Source organism: Cervus canadensis, chromosome X (assembly GCF_019320065.1).
Source record: "Cervus canadensis isolate Bull #8, Minnesota chromosome X, ASM1932006v1, whole genome shotgun sequence".
Classification (NCBI taxonomy): Eukaryota; Metazoa; Chordata; class Mammalia; order Artiodactyla; family Cervidae; genus Cervus; species Cervus canadensis.
The window spans coordinates 43,207,757-43,229,256 of NC_057419.1; the positions used below are offsets into that span (position 1 = coordinate 43,207,757).

The 21,500-nt window shown below is 42.6% G+C and overlaps 1 protein-coding gene across 2 annotated transcripts in view; it reads left to right on the forward strand.

The window, feature by feature from the left end:
• Positions 1–21,188, forward strand: part of MAOB (monoamine oxidase B) — a 111,808-nt gene extending 90,620 nt beyond the window's left edge. For both annotated transcript variants that reach the window (XM_043459423.1, XM_043459422.1), the window contains exons 9-15: positions 3,178–3,274; positions 4,443–4,496; positions 7,092–7,149; positions 10,460–10,557; positions 17,334–17,445; positions 18,233–18,295; positions 20,182–21,188. In XM_043459423.1, the coding sequence (XP_043315358.1) occupies positions 3,178–3,274; positions 4,443–4,496; positions 7,092–7,149; positions 10,460–10,557; positions 17,334–17,445; positions 18,233–18,295; positions 20,182–20,334 (635 nt within the window). In that variant the 3' untranslated portion in view covers positions 20,335–21,188. The remainder of the gene's footprint in view (positions 1–3,177; positions 3,275–4,442; positions 4,497–7,091; positions 7,150–10,459; positions 10,558–17,333; positions 17,446–18,232; positions 18,296–20,181) is intronic.
• Positions 21,189–21,500: the final 312 nt, after the last annotated feature.

Consider the following 21,500-nt stretch of genomic DNA (forward strand, 5'->3'; position numbering starts at 1 on the left):
TGATCTTTGTCACTGGGTTCCAAATGTTTTTTTTGTAGCACTCTATATAAAAGGGGCTTCCCCAGTGGCTCAGCAGTAAAGAATCCACCTGCAGTGCAGGAAATGCAGATTGGATCCCTGGGTCAGGAAGATCCTTTGGAGGAGGGCATGGAGACCCACTCCAGTATTCGTGCCTGGGAAATCCCGTGGACAGAGGAGCCTGGTGGGTTACAATGCGTGGGGGTCGCAAAAGAATCGGGCGTAGCTCAGCAACTAAACAAAAAACCACTGAATATATTATTTCTAAATTATGTCGGAAAAAAGATATCTTTATTCTAAGATATACAAAAGTAGTCAAAACAGTTAAAATTGAAAATAAGAATTTTCTCCCCTACCAGATGTGCAATCTAGGTGTGCACATTCCACTTTAGAGAACATTGATTTCCATTATCTAGTCCTTTGGCAGCACTTGTACTATTGTAATCCCTGTGGCTTTATAATATATATGTTTGATATCTGGTACAAGAGTCTCTCTTTGGCTTCCCAGGTGGTGCTAGTGGTAAAGAACCTGCCTGTCAATGCAGGAGACCTAAGAGACTTGTGTTCGATCCCTGAGTCGGGAAGATGCCTTGGAGAAGGGCATGGCAACCCACTGCAGTATTCTTGCCTGGAGAATCCCATGGACAGAGGAACCTGGAGGGCTACAGTCCATGGGGTCGCAAAGAGTCACACACCACTGAAGCAGCTTAGTACACACACACATTCTCTCTTCATTATTTTTCCTATAATTTTGTCCTTGGTAAATATCAGTTATTCTTCCAGATGAATGTGATCATCTATCTGCTCAGCAGTCCTTCCACACTCCCACACTAAAAAAAGCTGCTCATGTGTTATTTTATTCTGAATGGTCTTTGCATGCGTGTACTAAGTCATTTCAGTCGTGTCTGAATCTGTGCGACCCTGTAGACTGTAGCCCGCCAGGCTCCTCTGTCCATGGGATTCTCCAGACAACAATACTGGAGTGGTTGCCATGCCCTCCTCCAGGGCATTTTCCTGACCCAGGGCTAGAACCCACATCTCTTATGTCTTCTGTGTTGGCAGGCAGGTTTTGTTTTTTTTTTTTTAAACCACTAGCACCACCTGGGAATAGTCCTCTTTGTCAACACCGTAGGTACGATATCTTCTTTTTTCTCTGAGGATGTTACTTGCCACTTTACTCTGTCCTTTTTTCTTGAGGATTCCTTTTTGTTTGTTAGTTTGTTTCTGCTTTTGTCTGCTTCTTTTGTTAAAGGACTTTGTTAAATGTCTAGATGTCCTTGAATGCCCCTTTTTAAGAGTAAGGCTGGAGCAAGTTAATCAGAAGTCCCCATGCATGGGCAGAACTCCTCAGCTTTCTACCTACAAATGACAGAAATACTACTGTTGTCACCTGATTTGTCCTGGCATGAACAGGATTCTTCTCTCTGCCCTTTGGTCCTTTGTTTCCTCCCAGCGCACCTGGGTGGTGCAGAGGCCAAGCAGCATCTCCGCCCAGGAAGCAGGGCCTCCACCCCAGCCAGTTCAGCTGACTATGAGACCAGTGTGCCCTTGCTCTTTCCTCTTATCACATCCTATCTTCTTCCTTGTCTTCTTATAACACGGTGATTCCCTACCTATTTCTCTTGTATTCTTAAATCTTCTTAAATTCTCAGACATACTTTAAACATTTCTTCTCCCTGTAGTTCAGTTTTTCTCAATGTTTTTCCTAACCCCAAAACACCTGCTGCTGCTGCTAAGTCACTTCAGTCGTGGCCGACTCTGTGCGACCCCATAGACGGCAGCCCACCAGGCTCCCCCGTCCCTGGGATTCTCCAGGCAAGAACACTGGAGTGGGTTGCCATTTCCTTCTCCAAAACATTAAAGTGAAAAGTGAAAGTGAAGATGCTCAGTCGTGTCTGACCTTTCGCGACCCCATGGACTGCAGCCTACCAGGCTCCTCTATCCATGGGATTTTCCAGGCAAGAGTACTGGAGTGGGGTGCCATTGCCTTCTCTGCCAAAACACCTTAGGGACATGCAAATGCCCCTCAATCCAGTGACCGACTAGGACACTGATTCTCACAGATGCCAAGTGGGGAGGGTCATGAAGGGAGACAGAGAAGCAAATGCAGGTTAAAAGGTCTACAGGTGTGCCTGCTCACACACAAGTTGGGGGCGTTGCATATCCTCCAAGTTCTTTCTCTAGTCTTTATTCCTCATTTTGAAGCCCTCTCATTGGATTTTCTCTGCAACCTTTGCTCCGAAGTGTCCCACCATAATTTTGTTCAAACAATCCCAATTTCCTAGTAAATGATGGAGCAGGAAGAGTGGTACACTGTAGTAGGATCTTAGTCTAACATTTAAAATTCTGCCCTGACATTTTCACCATTGCCCTGTTGTATTCTTTTGTTAAAATTACATATCTTTTTTGTTCAGGAGGGGAATCAGATAAGCACTTTGTCCAGAAGGAGCTGAAATTGTTTCCCAAGTTGTTCTGGAGGTGCTGTGTGAAATGCTTTCTGCCCTGTCTACAGATAATCAAGAATTAGTTAGCATAAGTACATGTGTGCTATGTCACTTCAGTCATATCTGACTCTTTGCGGCCCTTTGGACTATAACCTCCCAGGCTCCTCTGTCCATGGGATTCTCCAGGCAGGAATATTGGAGTGGGTTGCCATACCCTCCTCCAGGGGATCTTCCTGACCCAGGGATCGAACCCTCATCTCTTATGTCTCCTACATTGACAGACGGGTTCTTTACTTCTAGCGCCATCCAAGTGGCCCCTCATAAAATGTGAATGTTCAGTGCCTTCTATTTTACAGGAATAGAATAGCATGTCTTTGACACATCTTTGGTTTTACGTGATTTCTTGTGAAAAAAGAAATGGGGACACATGTGGTAACGGTAAGGGAAAACAAGATTGCATTTAATGGTGGCCTGGATTAATTCATGACATCACATTGCTTCTTTGCAGAGAGGAACTTAGCATTTGAGTTTTTCACCAAATGTTGGCTCCTTCGCTTTTCAAACATCAGTTTGATTTGCCTTCATATATTTAGAGTATAAGGTCTTATTTTCATCCTTTGGGCTTCTCAAATTGAAAACTGTATGCTTCATTGTAACTGCTACAGGTAGTTTGATAGGGTGATGAATGTCTTTTTCCATTTTGTTCTTCTCCAAGATTACTGTGGAAGCATGATTATTGAAGGAGAGGAAGCTCCAGTTGCCTACGCATTGGATGATACTAAACCTGATGGCAGCTATCCTGCCATAATAGGGTAAGGCATGCTTGTGGTGGTGTGATGATCTTCCATATTGATAATGTATTCCTATACTATCAGTAATTGTGTCCCAAACTTTGTTCAATAATTTTTTACCCAATGTCACTTTTCTCCAAATCTAGCAATAAGAAAGGTCTTATTGATTTTTCACAAATAATGTCTTCTGGGAATTCCCTGGTAGTCCACTGGTTAGGACTCCACACTTTCATTACAGGGGACACAGGTTTGATCTCTGCTCAGGTCCTGCAAGCCACATGGCAAGGCTAAAAAAAAAATAAAAATAAAAATAATGTCTTTCAAGGAATAAAAATTTAGAAAGGAATTAGAATATCAATAACATTTTAAAATGTGTTATACTAGTTTTCTTCTTCATGTTTAGCACTGGGAATTGATATATTATGGTAAGCTATCTTTTGTGAAAGTATGATATGAAGATTTGACTTAGGGTGTTCCACTAAGAAGGCTTCTTGTGGAGGCTACATGAGCATCGATGGTACTTATGTGGGATGCTGAGATTTCCCATAAGAGAGAAGCCAAGACCAGCCCAGTCCTCAGTTTGGTAGGGAAGAGCAACGCAGGTGCGGATGTCATGGGGATGGAAAGGTGGTGATTACCTGGAGCAGCCAAAACTGAGATGGGTCTTAAGATATGTATGAGTTTATTTCAGAGAGAGCCAAGGGTCAAAAGAGGGAAATCAAAACCAGTTGGTTAGTTGAAGGCAATCATAGGGCTGGAAATGGAGGCAGATTCTAGAAGGCTGGGCACTAGGGAGAAGCATATTGAAGACAGGACCAAAGAACAAGGACTGGATGGAACTGTAACGTCTCAGGCACATCTTAGATAGGCATTTGAGACCCAGAGTGTATTCCTATTGACCGCCAGTCATATATGGGGAGATGGCTTAGTCATGGTAAACCCCTAGGCAAAAATTATGGCCAGTGATCTGTTTTTAGTCCCTTGAATTCCTAAAACTAGAAGGTATCTTTTAATGTCAGGAATGTAACACCTAAATAGTAAAATATGGAACATAAAATAAGATAGTGTGTTGTTTGTTTCTTCTGGTTTACTTTTAACTTGTACACTAGACACATGTGTAGCTATAGAAATGAGGCCAAGATGATAGCATCCATTGATTTCCCCCCATTTTATTGTTTGTATGTTTTAGATTTATCCTTGCCCACAAAGCCAGAAAACTGGCCCGTCTTACCAAGGAGGAAAGGTAAGAAAAAAAGTATCTGTTCTTTCTTCCCTCCCTCTCTGCCTCCCTCCCTTCCTTCCTTTCCCCCTCTCTCCCTTCCTTTTCCCCTCTGTTGCTTCTTTCTACCTACTTTCAACTTCACTTAACTTTTTAACTTAAAGACTGCTTAATGTGTATTCCTAACACGACATATCTGTTATATTTCATCATGAGGGTCTTGTAGAGAGGCACAATGCTGATAACTGAAGAACCAAGTGTTCAAAATTCAAATTTGTTGAGTTTATCATGCATAAGATACCATGCAAGGAGCTATGGAGAATACAAAAATGGATATAGCCCAGGAGTTGAAAACTTACTGGGGGAGGAGACAACCAGGTAAACAAATAACCCCTTGCAGGGCACTCTGCCATACATCCTGCATGAAGGATGCATAACAATGAAAAAGTATAGTTACAGATGGACTAGATTCCCTGGAGGTGGCAATTTCTTTCAGCAATTTGTATTCACCACTACCAACTATTTATTCCCATACCACCCCTGATAACATGGTGTGCTTCTGGCATGGTGTGCATGCTTAGTCATGTCCGACTCTGCAAGTTCAAAGACTATAGCCCGCCAGGCTCTTCTGTCCATGGGATTTCCCAGGCAAGAATACTGGAGCAGGTTGCCATTTCCTTCTTCAGGGCACATTCCCAACCCGGAGATCAAAGCCATGTCTCCTGTGTCTCCTGCATTGGCAGGCAAATTCTTTACCACTCTGCCACCTTGGGAGCCTCCCTGATAACATATTTACCAACTAAGAGCCCCTGGAGGGCTTTCCAGGTGGCACTAGTGGTAAAGAACATGCCTACCAATGCAGGAGACTCAGGAGACGTGGGTTTGATCGCTGGGTTGGGAAGGTCCCCTGGAGAAGGAAATGGCAACCTACCTCAGTATGCTTTCCTGGGAAATACTATGGACAGAGGAGCCTGGTGGGCTACAGTCCATGGGGTCACAAAGAGTCAGACATGATGAGCGTGCACACACAAGAGCCCATGAATACATTATGGCACATCCTCTCCTGCCTCCATCCTTATCTTGCTGCTTTACGACTATTGCCACCACTGTGCTTGGCCAGGGCTATGGAGGTCTGATTGGGCCACTTACCTAAAAAATGTCCCCACTAGAATATTAAGATCCAAAAAGGGATAGATTGGGAGTTTGGAATTAGCAGATGCAAACTCTTATACATAGAATGGATAGACAGCAAGGTCCTGCTGAATAGCACAGGGAACTATTTTCAATATCTGGTGATAAACCATAATGGAAAAGAATATGAAAAAAGAATGTACAAAAATTGCATACAATAAAACATATTATAAACCAATAAGAAAATAGTATTATCTGTAAATGTTAATAATTACAGTATTAAGTATAATAAAATGTTGCAAAATAGTAAAAAAAAAAAAAAATCCGTGAAAGTAGGAAGTTTTGTCTGGTCGGTTCACTGCTGAATCTCCAGTGCCTGGAACAGATCTTTTCCCAATATGTCTTTTGATCATATTTATGGGTTATTCATTTTATACTATAATAAAGATTTAGCTTTTTATGAAGTTAGGTTGATCTGTTTTTAAAATCATTGCTTCTGAATGGTCTATCATGCATAGAAAAGACTTTTCCGTTTCAAGATCGGTTTAAATTACTCATTTTCAGTGCTTTTCTGTTTTCATCTATTCTGTGTGAATCTTTGATCCTTCTGAAATATATTTTGGTGTAAGAAGTCACATAGGAGTCCAATTTTGCTTCTTTCATGGGTAGCCGTTTGTCCCAGCGTCATTTTATTGAATAATCTATCTTTTCTTCATGAGTTTAAAATGCCTGCCTTTATGATTCTAAATTCCCTTATATATTTGGTTCTATTTAATTTTCTTTGTTCTGTCTGACTGGAAACTTTATATGCTTTTTACCCATGGTTCTCAAACTTAATCACCTAGAAGGTTTGTGAAAACACACATGCTTCCACTGCTGTTTCTGAGTTGGCAGGTCTGGGATGAGATCTGAGAGTCTGCATTTCTGACAAGCTCCCAAATGATGCAGTTGCTACTGGTTCTGAGGCCACACTGTTTTACCGTGATTAGTGAAAAAATCAGATGAGTTTGTGAACAAAACTAAAGGTCGGAGAGCTTAAGTAACATGCTTAAGACTTCACAGCATGGAAGAGACAGAAGCAGAATTCAAAGTTGCTCTTGCTCCACTTTGTCCACTTCCTCTTAGTGAGATTAGAAGAGAAGGAAGGTAGCAGGAATCCTATCTTGGTCCTCTCAGAATCTCCAGTGCTTAGGAAATTGACAACAGGTACACAAGGTTTCCTTCAATGAATGAATAAATTGCCCTGTGCCCCTGGTGATGCAGGCAATGCATCCCTTTCTTTTCATTATAACTTTTTGTGACCTCGTAGATTTCAGATACTGGAACTAAAATAAAGTGCCTTGCTTTGAAAAGTTAAAATCAAATGTCAAGTGGAAGCAAAAGTTCAGAGGCTCAGAATCTTTTTGAATGATGAGAATCATAGACACCTCTTCCACTTTTGCTTCCTTCTTCATTTGCATTTATTTTTTTCCTCCCCTCTTCCCATAGGTTGAAGAAACTCTGTGACCTCTATGCAAAGGTTCTGGGCTCACAAGAAGCTTTGCACGTAAGGCTTCCCAACCCTTCCCTATGGGAGAAAGATCTTCTTTTTTTTTTCTTTCTTTCTTTTTTTTTCAACTTTGGCAGCACTGTGCAGCATGTGGGATCTTAGTTCCCTGACCAGGGATTGAACCTGTGCACCCTGCAGTGGAAGCTGGGAATCTTAACCACTGGAGCACCAGGGAACCCGAGAGATCTTTCTTTGTTGTGTTGGGCCTAGCAGTGATGGGCTCATGCAAGTCAGGTTCTAGAGTTCATGTTTTCCTTGATCTATTCTTGGTGGGGTGTGCACAACAGGGCCGGTCAACTTATGAGTTGTCCTGGAGGGCATGGGCCCTGGCTAGTGGCAGCTTGAAAAGTGAAAGTGAAGTCGTTCAGTCATGTCTGACTCTTTGTGACCCCATGGACTATAGCCTACCAGGCCACTCCATCCATGGGATTTTCCAGGCAAGAGTACTGGAGTGAGTTGCCATTTCCTTCTCCAAGTGGCAGCTTAGGGACCCTGCAAATTAATGTGTTTTACGTGATGCTACCCTTGTCCCTGAGTTCAGAGCTCTTCCTGGAGCAGGGAAGACATGCTGATTGGCTCAAGGTGAGCCTTGTCAGCTGAGCTTCCTAGACATCTTTGCAGGTAGTTCTCCTCCCCTCCTCATGGCTAAAGGCGGGATGATATGGGAGGTAGGGCTGTAGGGGCATTAGGTGATAGTCAAAGGACCCAATGTGCCCATAACCAGTAGCCATAACCACCACCCCCATCAATATTTAAGACAAGCCGACGTTTCCTTCCATTCACCAGACTGCTGGGTTTTTAATGTTTTGACACGGATTACATCACCTTTTGCAAGTTATTATTAAATCCAGTTATCCATGAAGCATTTGAAGACAATGGAAAACAATGTACGAATGAGCGGTTAAAGCATAAGGAAACTCTAATGAAGGGGCTAAGAATGTTTAACTTGTTAAGCCTCTTAAATCTAAATCTCTGCACCACACATCATGACCGAGTTGAACAGCTCCATGGCTTCATCTAATCCCTTGAACATTTATTTTGCTCAACTTTGCAATGCCTGACTTCCTCCTAGTCAAGTTGTTGTGGTTTTTGAATTTGTCATTTTTGTTCATCCTTTTAAGGCAAGAGTTACTTGTTATAGGTGAAACACATGCTCTTGAAGCTTCGAAGAATTCGTCCTCAGCAAATGAACAAGAATGACAAATTGATTGGTTTGGAGAGAAACATAATAATAATGAAGAATGGGTTTTGTTTCATTTTTCATTGTCATACGCCATTTAACAAGATTAAGTATAAGCATAGCCTCTGGACACAAGGATACTATGAGTGAAGAAGCAAAACCCAAACTATACGCACATTAAAAATTAATCCTGTCACAGCTGCTGAAATTGGCTGGTCTTTCTATTTAAAAAATACAGTTCAAGATATTTCTCCCTGGTAGATACTCAAGTTTTTTTGAAGTTACATTCTGAGACACCCTCAGGCTGAGGCAGTGCAGAGCTGAGAATCCTCCGACCACCTGTGAGATGGTTGTTTGGGGAACCCCAGTGGGAGGGGAAAACAGTTCTCAAATTCCCAAAAAGCTGATCATTTTTAACAGGGGGACAGTCTCTTTTTCTTAGAAAAATATGGATAATTAATTTCTGATGATAAGAATGAGTTGTTTGTTCTTGGCATAGAGAGTGGCACTTGCTTTGGCATTTGTCCTGGGAGCAGGGAAAGGTGAAACATGAAATCCAAACTTTCTTCTGATTGGCTGACTGGATATAGGCAGAGAAGGATGCTTATGAGGTGGTTATCACACTCAGATGCAGAGAGGGAAGAGGGCTGGGCCAGAGGCATCGGAGCCACTTATACCTAGCACAAAGGGCCTTGTGCTTTGTTCATTGTTACAAATAGCTATTCAAAGTCCCATGTGTGACTGCAATTGTTTTAAATGAAACAACTTTTCCAAATCTCTTTTTACAACTAACATTTTTCTCTTAAGACTTGCCATGTTGATTTTATTAATAACTTTTCAAAATAATGCTTAATGATAACACTTACGTTTACTTTTTTTAAATAAAACTTGCACTTCACAAAACCTCAGCTAATGTTTTGCCTATTCATGGCAAAAACATATTTTTCAGGCTGATCATTGCCTGCATGTATTGCCATCAATGGGCTTCAGCTGGTAAAGAATCTGCCTGCAATGCAAGAGACTCCAGTTCGATTCCTGGGTCAGGAAGTTCCCCTGGAGAAGGGATAGGCTACCCACTCCAGTATTCTTGGGCTACCCTCATGGCTCAGATGGTAAAGAATCTGCCTGCAATGCAGGAGACCTGTGTTTGATCCCTGGGTTGGGAAGATCCCCTGGAAGAGGGCATGGCAACCTACTCCAGTATTCTTGCCTGGAGAATCCCCATGGGCAAAGGAGCCTGGCGGACTATAGTTCATAGGGTCTCAAAGAGTCGGACATGACTGAGTGACTAAACACAGCACAGCACTGCACATTGCCATCAACAGAATTGCCTACATCCCATGAAAACATTAATTTGTCTGTCCTAGCTTCTCTTAACAAAGTTGACTTGCACCAAAAACGTGAATCTGGTCATTCTTTTTACTTAAGTCAGTCTTTCTACTTTTTTTCCTCCTCTTTACTCCATTAAGCATAAATCCTTTTTCAAACTTGTCCTGAAACTATTAGGCACTAAAAGCTTCTTAATACCTAAGACCACTTTAAACATGGAGCTAGACAGTTGCAATTTATGAATGGTACCTGGGACATGAATGAAGCAAGGGTGAAAACTTTCTAAGTCAGAATTTCTTAGAAGTTTATAACCAAGGACATTTACATGTTCAAAGTCATATCTCTAAAAACATTAGAACGATAAGGCTTTATTTTAGACATAGGGCTTCCCTGATAGCTCAGTTGGTAAAGAATCTGCCTGCAACGCAGGAGACCCCCGTTCGATTCCTGGGTCAGGAAGATCCACTGGAGAAGGGATAGGCTACCCACTCCAGTATTCTTGGGCTTCCATTGTGGCTCAGCTGGTAAAGAATCTGCCTGCAATACAGGAGACCTGGATTCCATCCCTGGGTTGGGAAGATCCCCTGGAGTAGGGAATGGTTACCCACTCCAGTATTCTGACCTGGAGAATTCCATGGACTGTATAGTCCATGGGGTCGCAAAGTTTTGGACACAACTGAGTGATACTTTAGATATATGTTGGTTCTCCAGTGAAGCCTACCGTGATGTGTTTGATTTATTCTGGATGAGATCACTTCCTTTGATTCTTCTCTGAATTTTTGTCACTCTGCCTTGCAGCCGGTGCACTATGAAGAGAAGAACTGGTGTGAGGAGCAGTACTCAGCAGGTTGCTACACTTCTTATTTCCCTCCTGGGATCATGACTCAATATGGAAGGTAGAGTAAAAGTGGGCTCAGTTCTAACTGAAATTCCCTGAACCTGAATCCATAACTCTAAGAAGGTTCATGTAGCTCTTCTCTCTTGTTTCTTGTAAATGCTTGGAAAAAATCCCCAAATCCCCGGGTTCCTTTGTATCTTGTCAATCTCACTACTGAAGTCTTTGCAATGCCACATCATGGTGGCACTTTGGACTCTGAATTCCTCTGAAGGAGCAATCCCAGTCAATAGAACCAAAGAAGATTGCAGCCTAAGATTAGGAATTTAGATAGGGGATTCATGTATATTGTCAGAAAAACTGTCTCTATAGCAAGTGTAGGGCTCAGTGAAACTTCCTCAAATGGCACCACATAAGTGCCAACATGTGTACAGCATTATAAAAACAAATCAAGTTCTAGACTGAGGATAAAGGGACTTGGGTTCCACTGTTGATTCTACCAATAACCAACTTTTCCATCCTGGACAGGCCATTTCTCTCTGAACCTTATTTTCCTTATCAGGTGTATGAGAAAACACAAGGTAGCATACAGTAGACAAGAATCAGTATATTAATGAGAGCATACTTTTTAAAAACATCTTTATTGGGATATAATTCACATACCATTACTTTGCCAACAAAGGTCTGTCTAGTCAAAGCTATGGTTTTTCCAGTAGTCATGTATGGATGTGAGAGTTGGACTATTTTTTTTTTTTTTTGCTGATAAAGCAAGAGATTTTATTGGGAAAGGGCACCCGGGTGGAGAGCAGGAGGGTAAGGGAACCCAGGAGAACTGCTCTGCCGCGTGGCTCGCAGTCTTGGGTTTTATGGTGATGGGATTTGTTTCCGGGTAGTCTTTGGCCAATCATTCTAATTCAGAGTCTTTCCTGGTGGCACACGCATCAGCCAAGATGGGTGCTAGCGAGAGGGATTCTGGGAAGTGGACAGACACGTGGTGTCTCCTTTTGACCTTTCTGGAACTCTTCCGGTTGGTGGTGGCTTATTAGTTCCGTATTCCTTATCAGGATCTCCTGTCATAAAACAACTCATGCAAATGGTTATTATGGTGCCTGGCCAGGGTGGGCGGTTTCAGTCAGTGTGCTTCCCCTAACAACTCCCCCCTGAGAGACTTCATACTCAAGATGCTTCTTGGGAATTGGGGCGGAGGTCTCTTTCTTCTGTAACTTCTTCCTGCTGTGCCTGGGCGTAGGTCTGCCTAGCAGAGCAGAAGTCTCTCTCTACCTGATCTAAGTTGGGGTGTTCCATATCTGAAACCAGCTTTCACTCTTGTAATAACAGCATTTTGGTTTGAAACTGTTGGCGCCTCTCAGAGTTGAAATAGACAGGGGCCAAACAGGAGACCTAAAAGGATGGTCATCACTGGTCCCCAGAAACAGGAGGCAACATTTGGGGTGAGGGCTGCAGGGTTTGTGACTTTTTTTTTTTTTTGATTGGCTGGTGGTGAAGCAACAGAGCTGTGCTCCAGGAATCTTGTGTTAGGTCTGAAGTTACCATCCTCCACCTGGGTGGGGGCTCCAGTTCTGTAGAAGAACTCAAAAGACATTGTTATGCATATTTCTTTGAGTAGGAACTAGGACCCTGTCTCAAGGCTGTACCACCATTTGATTGTTTCTCCTCTGTTTCTGTATTCCCTCCCTTCCCTGATTAGCAATTGTTTGAATCCACCCTTTGGAACTCAGGGAAGGTCAAGGAGGCTGAATGAAGCCTATATCCTACAGATAAGAAATGGAGAACACACAGCAGATCTGTACTCCAGAATCGCCACCCCACAGAGTCCTGTTCAGTTTTAATTTAGGGAACAGGGCAACTATGACTGTGATAACTTCCTGTCAAAATGGAGCATAGGACTGCCTCAGCTTGGAGAAGAGACACTGAATTGGAAGTATTCCTGAGTTCCAAGTCCTAGATCTGAGCCTTGTATGATTAAAATCTCAATCTCTTGGTCTGCCATTTTGTTGTAACAGACCCAATTAGTAGTAGCTGGAGGAGGGATAACTGGAATTTTAGTAGACAAAGTAAATCTCTCTTTTTTTTTTTTTTTAGAAGAATAGGTCTGAAACCCAGTCTGTACCTGGCACTTCGGGGAGACTTTTAGCCAGGTGGCCAGTTGCCTAGTTTTATAAAAAGTAAGGTATAAGTTACTAGCTTCCAGCAGACATTGTTTTGAAAATGGTGGCATCTAAGCCTGACACGACTCAGAAAACTCAAGTGTTTAGCAATACAAGGTCTAGTCTGAAATTACACCCATAGTAACACCTGGTTATTCCCCAGGATGTCTGAACCATAGCTGAGTACTCTATTTTGACTTTTAATTGTAAAATTTTTCCTTAATAGCCAAAGCAGATGTCACTATTAATGATGTCAGTGTTTCTCTAGGTATGAGAAGATGCAAGAATTGGGACTCATAAAATCTCTTGAAAAGATCTAACTATCTGAAGGCCTGTTCTGCCAGTTTTTTTTTTAGAGCACAGAGTGCCTCATTCCTGATTTTCACCCTGAACTCCTTTCAGGGCCGTTGAAAGTCAGCAGTTGCACAGGCCATGATTTAATCTCTGTAGATGCAGATGGCAAGTGTCAATCTTCAATTGACAGAGCCCCTTTTTGCTCACAAACTTGACCATGATTTTGAGGGGGGCATTTCATGACCATTTTATCCCATAGTGCTGAGAATGTCCATTCTCAGGTTTGGCAAAGATTTTGTTGACAGGCCACTCAATGTGCTGTTACTGGACTAGGCCATTAAACAGTATCCAAAATTCTCTGGACCACCTGTCTTACTAGCCTCTTGGTCCAGGAAAACATTCCCTCTTGTTGCTTTTTCTCATATCTAGAGTTACACTGTTATCATCATCGATCTCATAGGGAACTATATATTATTCTATCAGAGGCCTCAGTCACACATTTGGCAGTGTAAGAAACAGTAATTTTGTAAAACAGGTGAAATATAAAGAACATAGCCAGCAGTATTAGTAAAGTCACAAGTAAGACTTAAGTTAAGAGCTTCCATTAGATGTAGCCCAGTATATCCCAGGTTGTCTGACTTAGTCTACTCTGTACGAATCTTTATCTTTCAGGGAAATTATACATTGGCACCACCATCTATAAGGCACATAGCCCAGTTTTCTAGTGTTACTAGACTGATTATCCTTAGTATGATTTAATTGTTTCCAACACAGAGGAGACTTTAAACCTAAATTACCATAGCCTGGTGTTATCTATATAAATCCTTCTCATAATTGTGGGAGATTTCTTTCTCCTTTGCTGAAACTTTTCTTGCTGCTCTGATTGAGCTTGAGTAATAGATAAAAGCTCAAATTTATGGCCAGAGTCAGAGCAGGCATTATTAATTGGCCTGGTGAGGGGATCCCATCTAGTAATATCACAGTGACCTGAATACGACTATAATTTTTTTTTAAGTGAATTTTCTCAGGGCCAACCAGTTAGAGCCTTGTAGTAGAGAAATTTACTAAAGTAACCCAGAGCTAGACACAGGTAATTGGCCACAAACCCAACAATTGGATTGATTTCTAAAACTAGCATAGGATCAGGCCTATGATAAAAAAGCATTTGATTTATATACAAAGGTCTAAGAAGTCAAGAAAACATAAATGATCATACGAATCAGGTCCAGCATCTTGGACAAGCTGTCTACCTCTGATGTCGCTGTCTTCTCATCCTGGTGTAGTGTAGTTTCTCCTGTTTGAGCATCATTAAGGTGAGATCAGGTCAGCTGTCTTCTCTATAGACCAATCCAGGGCCGATCAGGGCACTCTAGCCAGTTGTCCGCATCAGGAGGAGACCAGGGACAAAAGGGTCCCAGTTGCGGCCACTGGGTCTGGTCCATTGGCAGGCAAGCAGGCCCCTGAGTACCCTGAGTGGTCAGGATGTCAGTCTCAGCGAAGAAGAATCCCACCAGAGTTGCCATTTGTTGCAGGAAGGAGGACCCCTTCCAGGGCCCAAAACTGGGCTCTTTTCTAATACTCAGAAATGAACTGTCCGAGGAGACACGTGTGCTGATAAAGCAAGAGATTTTATTGGGAAAGGTGAGAGTTGGACTATAAAGAAAGCTGAGCACTGAAAATTTTTTAACTGTGGTGTTGGAGAAGACTCTTGAGAGTCCCTTGGACTGCAAGGAGATCCGACCAGTCCATCCTAAAGGAGATCAGTCCTGAATATTCATTGGAAGGACTGATGCTGAAGCTGAAACTCCAATCCTTTGGCCACATGATGGGAAGAATTGATTCACTGGACAAGACCCTGATGCTGGGAAAGATTGAAGGCAGGAGGAGAGGGGGATGACAGAGGATGAGATGGTTGTATGGCATCACTGACTCGATGGACATGAGTTTGAGTAAGCTCTGGGAGTTGGTGATGGACAAAGAAGCCTGGCGTGCTGCAGTCCATGGGGTCGCAAAGAGTTGGACACAACTGAGAGACTGAACTGAATTCACATACCATAAAATCCACCCATTCAAAATGCATAATTCAATGGCTTTAGCATTTTATAGTGTTGTGCAGACAAGTATGAATCATTAGTGTTTAGTTTATTGTAGTTAACAAGGTATGAATTAATAATACAGCAGTAATTATTATGACCGTTAGAGCAATACTAAACCAAGGAATCATTTGGTATCAAGAGCTCAATCTAAACAGAATAAGAAATGTAGAGTGATGAGTAAAAGGCTGAATATGCAACAGAAAAAAAAGGGGTGTGAGTAAATGTAAATGGCTAATCAATATGTTCGTAAAAACCAGTCAAAGAAGGATTAAAACCTGCTTGTGAGAAGATACATAGAGGCTTTGGTTAGCACTGTCTGCATCTTCCTGAAGATGGCAAAATATCATCTGTGAGATCATTCTGGGGTAAAAGGGCGCCACCTGATTAGTTACTGGGTCAATAAGCTAATTTTTGTATATGCTGATTGTAGACTATGTCAGTAATAATTATTTCATTCATCACTTATTACCTATGTGCCAACTATTTGCCAAGCATTCTGTTGAAAACTTCAGTATAGGCAGACCTGGAAGATATTGAGGGTTCAGTTCCAGACCACTACAATAAAGTGAGTCACACAATTTTTTTTTTTTTTTTGGTTTCGTAGTGCATAGTTTCCTTGTTAGTACAGTGATGAGTATCCCCGCCTGTCAGGTGGGAGACCGGGGTTACATTCCCCGAAGCGGAGGTGAGCTCTTTTGGAGCTTCCCAGATGGCACTGTGGTAAAGAGTCTGCCTGCAATGCAGGAGACTCGGGTTCAATCCCTCGGTTGGGAAGATACCCTGGAGAAGGGCCTGGCAGCCCACTCCGGTATTCTTGCTTGGAGAACCCTTCCTGAAGACCCTTAGGCTCTGCAACCCATGCTGGCTATGGGTAATTCCAGATGATGCTGTGTATTGTTATCAGCATTCTAGTCTTTTATAATATCTTCTATTCTCCTCCTTTTTTTTTCTTGATGGCTGCAATAAGGTTAGGTGAAAGAAAACCCACCAGTTCGAACCAATTCGTTTTGTTTTCTCTGAAAAGTTCAGTGGTGTACAGTGGTGGCTAAGAGTCAGGGTATTAGCTCTGGACATCCACATCCATTATCTGGAATATAATGGAAACATGGACTAGGATGAATAATGCCATATTGATGGTGCCTCCCTTATGGTATTTTTGTCAAGGTAACAGCAAACTACCCCTCTTAGAAACCAAATGCTGTGACCTTCTGTACTATTATGTAGCATATGGGCTTCTTGTTGTTGCTGTTGTGTAGTCACTCAATCATGTCCGACTCTTTGCAACCCCATGCACTATAGCCCACCAGGCTCCTCTGTCCATGGGGATTCTCCAGACAAGAATACTGGAGTGGGTTGCCATTTCCTCCTCCAGGGGATCTTCCTGACCCAGGGATCAAACCTGCATCTCTTACATTTCCTGCATTGCAGGGGGATTCTTTACCACTAAGCCACCAGCAAGCCCGGGGCAATTTTCTTTAGTGGAGGCAATAGCCAAACAGTGCTGACATCAGAAGACTACCTTTCAGCAGCTGGGAGTAAGTCCTTCATTCTTGAAGGAAGGTCTAGGTGAACCTAATGTCCACCATAGTTCCTGTACCTCCATATTCTCATCTGCAAAATGAGGATAATGATAGTATTGACCTCTTAGGGTTGTGGTAAAGATTAATGCACTTAGAGGAGCACTTGGTGCCCCCCAAAATGTTAACTGTTATCATTTAATGCAATAAAACTCTTCACATTGATAAAGTGCTCAGTGAATCGTTATTGTGGAGCCATAGTGATATGCACAGGTTTGTTGAATGTTGCTGTTAAGAAAGGTTTTAAAAATCATTGGATCATGCCCCTTAAGGGTTGGGGAAGCTGGAGCTCAGTGAGAGAACACTTTGCCAAATTCACTGGTGGAATGACCAGGTGGGAAACTGGGGGCACGGGTCTCCTTGCTCAAACCTGGTGAATCATAAAAGGAGCTATCCATGACCGGGCACATATAGTCCCTCACTTCATGTACTGGAAGCAAATGCTTCTTTTACCTCGGTTGATGACAGCCCCTTTACCTGTAAGTTTCTTGGTGCAGGAGTGAATTTTGGCTTTTATTCCACTTTTGTCTGTGACAGAGATCATGCAAGAACTGAAGGAAACTATGAACTTCATTCCAAAATTGCCATTGGACCTCCTGACATTTAGAATCTGAGGAAAGTGACCAGCCTTGGTCTTTGTAGGAAGGCTGTCCTCTGGCTCTCTGAGACTGACCACTGTTACCTCTTTGCTTTCATTTCAAGGGTTCTACGCCAGCCAGTGGGCAGGATTTACTTTGCAGGCACAGAGACTGCTACACACTGGAGTGGCTACATGGAGGGAGCTGTGGAGGCTGGCGAGAGAGCAGCCCGAGAGGTAGGGCCTGAGGTCACATGCTGTGGAGAAGGAAGTAACTCAGGGTCCTGACAAGCAGGTTAAAGATGTCTGAGATCCTGGAGGCCAACTCCCCATTAACCCCCATCTGAAAAACCACAGAACACCCTTTTAACAGTAGTCTTGGGTGAAACGAGCACCTTAACCCCAAAGTAATGAGTCCAAGGTAAAAAGACTCCATGGGGCAAAATATCACCATGGCTATACTTGAGAGAGAACCTCGGTCTAATATTATGAAACCAAACATGTTTAGCCTAGGACTCAGAATTCATTTATATATTTCCTGACAGTTCCTCTGGTCTCATCCCTATTAAGACGTGTTTGCGGCTACTAAAATTTATTGTGAGTCTAATGATTGTGCTTAGTCACTCAGTCGTGTCTGACTCTGTGCAACCCTATGGACTGTAGCCCACCAGGCTCCTCTGTCCTTGGAATTCTCCAGACAAGAATATTGGAGTGGGTTGCCATGCCCTCCTCCAGGGCATCTTCCCAACCCAGGGATCGAACCCGAGTCTCCTGCGTTGCAGGCAGATTCCTTACCTTGAGCCACCAAGGAAGCCCAAGATGCCACAGATGAAAGATCTTTTGGATCTTTTTTGAAGGTTCAGTGGACTACACTGGCTTTTACCCTGGGGTGTTTAATGGATATCCCAAAAGACATTGTTAATCTGTATTTAAAGAGCAGATTAGGAGATTAAGAGAAAGATTAGTAGATGAGGAGAAAGACAGTGTTGTTTTTGTTATTCACGAAGATGCTCTTTCTTTTCAGATCCTGCATGCCATGGGCAAGATCCCAGAGGATGAAATCTGGCTGCCTGAACCGGAGTCTGTGGTAGGTTCTATTTTATTTCATGAATTTAAATCTCTTTCCTTTGAGAACAGTTATTTGCAAATAGAACACACTTGCATATGTTCACAGACCCTCCCCATAGTGATTCAACCCATGGATGTTTAAAGGGATTTCATGGGTAAGGGCAGAGGTGAGGGATTTAGAAGAACTTTGATAAATTTGTAGCTGCCACATGCCTTGCAGATTATTAGGAAAAATATTTTTGGGTCGGGTAAGATTACTCAGAGAATTCTAAGCTTATTAAGAACTCGATAAAGGTCTCTTGAATAACTCTCTAACCTGGTGATAGGGTGGAGGAAATGAAGGGAAGATAAGTCAGTATCCTCTGTTAGGAGGGCAAAGAAGTGGAATGAAACAGGGCAGATTTAAATTAAAAATGCATTTTCAACTGGAAATAGAACTGCCATATGACCCAGCAATACCACTTCTGGGCACACACACTGAGGAAACCAGATCTGAAAGAGACACATGCACCCCAATGTTCATCGCAGCACTGTTTATAATAGCCAGGACATGGAAGCAACCTAGATGCCCATCAGCAGATGAATGGATAAGGAAGCTGTGGTACATATACACCATGGAATTTTACTCAGCCGTCAAAAAGAATTCATTTGAACCAGTCCTAATGAGATGGATGAAACTGGAGCCCCTTATACAGAGTGAAGTAAGCCAGAAAGATAAAGAACATTACAGCATACTAACACATATATATGGAATTTAGAAAGATGGTAACGATAACCCTATATGCAAAACAGAAAAAGAGACACAGAAATACAGAACAGACTTTTGAACTCTGTGGGAGAAGGTGAGGGTGGGATGTTTCAAAAGAACAGCATGTATACTATCTATGGTGAAACAGATCACCAGCCCAGGTGGGATGCATGAGACAAGTGCTCGGGCCTGGTACACTGGGAAGACCCAGAGGAATCGGGTGGAGAGGGAGATGGGAGGGGGGATCGGGATGGGGAATAAGTGTAAATCTATGGCTGATTCATATCAATGTATGACAAAACCCACTGAAATGTTGTGAAGTAATTAGCCTCCAACTAATAAAAAAATTAAAAAAAAATGCATTTTCAATATGCCTATCATTTTGTAATAAGACCCCAGGAGATTTTCCTGACTGGAAGGAAGGATACATAGGGGGATAGAGTGAAATGCATTGTAGAGGACAAGTATCTGAAAGGTCAGAGTTACTTGTCTATCAGGTCAAAGGCAATAGCCTGGTCACTCCAAAGTCTTTCTCTTAGTGCTTCTGTCAGAGATGGGATTGAGGACTGAGTGGACCACAGATCCATTCACTCAACACATATTTATTATGCAACCCGCCACTGGCACAATACTTATTGTGTCATCAGCCACTGGGATAATGGTACAACCATACTTTCAGAGCTCAGCACGTGGTGGAGAAAAGAGATGACAACCAAAAAGCCCCATGTGTGATGAAGATGACATGCTGAGAATGTAAACAGAGAGAGTCAACTTAGCTTGGGGATATTGGAAAGGCTCCCGGAGGAAGTGAGGGGGAAACTGAGGCTTGAAGTTAGTGGTCAGAGTTAACTAATTCAAGGAGAGCATCACACTGACTCAGTGGATGTGAACTTGGGCAAACTCTGGGAGTTGGTGAGGGATAGGGAGGCCTGGCATGCTGCAGTCCATGGGGTTGCAGAGAGTTGGACGTGACCAAGCAACTGAACAATAACAACAGGTGGGGAATGGAGATGAATGTTCTGAGCAAAGGGAATGTGATGTTTCGTGGCCTGGAGGTTGGCAAATGTGAGCCACATTCAGAGAAATGGGGGAAATACAGACTTCCTGGAGCAAGGTGCACAAGCCCTGTACTGACACCAAGTATTCTCTGACCCCAGGATGTTCCTGCAAAACCCATCACCACCACCTTCTTGCAAAGGCATTTGCCCTCTGTGCCTGGCCTGCTGAAGCTGATTGGATTGACCACCATCTTTTCAGCAACTGCTCTCGGCTACCTGGCCCACAAGAGGGGGCTCCTGATGCGAATCTAAAGAGAGGGCATCTGTAACCACACCCTGGTGTATGGGTTTGGGGGAAGGCACTGTAATAAAGTTGCACAAAGACGCGAAGAATGTAGAGTGAGGCGGGGAGCATGACGATCAGTCAGACTTTCTGACCACAGAATACACAGTCTCTCTTTCTCCATTTTGACACCTGTGTATTGTCTAGTACCTAGCTCTGTCTCACCCACTTCCAAGTTCACTGGCTCCAGAATCTTTACAGTAGTTAAATTGGCTTGTGAAAGGTCCTTGCTATCCTGCTATACATTGCCCAGGCACACACACACACACACATAAAACACTACTTTTTTCTTACCTCTATGGCTTTGTGCTTGTCCTTCTTCTTTCCTGTAATGTCCACAACCTTCCAGGCTCTCTGCATTTGTCTTTAAAATCCCATATTGTTACAGCTGGAAGAACTTAGACACCATCAAATCCTTACTTTCTGTTTTAGAGTTGAGCAAACTGAAATGGAGAGAGGAGGAACTTAATGGCTTAATGTCCACAATAAGCCACTGATATTCTGGTGACTAGGACACAGGTCCATTGCTTTATCCCGTCTCTCAGGATGGATTGCCCAATCACCCTTCTCTACTCCCTGCCAAGGTCGCTGATAGTGTCCCCTTGGGTGGGTTTACTCCGTACTAAGTTGTTTTGTGCTACTCAGATGCTACTACTCAGTATATATCCTTAAGTCTTACTGTCTTAGGCAGTGTGTCTTGAGCTCATTTTACTTTTTTTCATGGTAAGAGTTCTTGTCTTTTCTTCCTTTTGTATCCTCCACTGAATCTGGATACAAAGGTTGGTGCACATTTGGGTAATTCAAATAAAGTTGATTGACCAGATGTCTGTTGTCTTTTCTTTTTGGGTAATGACTTTCAGGGTTTTGATAGATCAAATCAAGATTCAGTATTAGGCATATAATTGAGGCTTAAAAGCATTTAGTCAAAATTTCCTTGAAGCTCAGATGATGCATGCATTTTGATTGTGTGATCCATCATGGGTGGCGTCTATGTGAGCACTTGGCAAGTGATTTATAATGATATGATAAGGATGCTAAAAGACAGAGCTCCTTGTTTCTGCCCCCCAAAAGGCTGTCAAAATAATTGACATATTAATAAGCAAGATGCTTTAACAATTAAGATAATTGTAATATT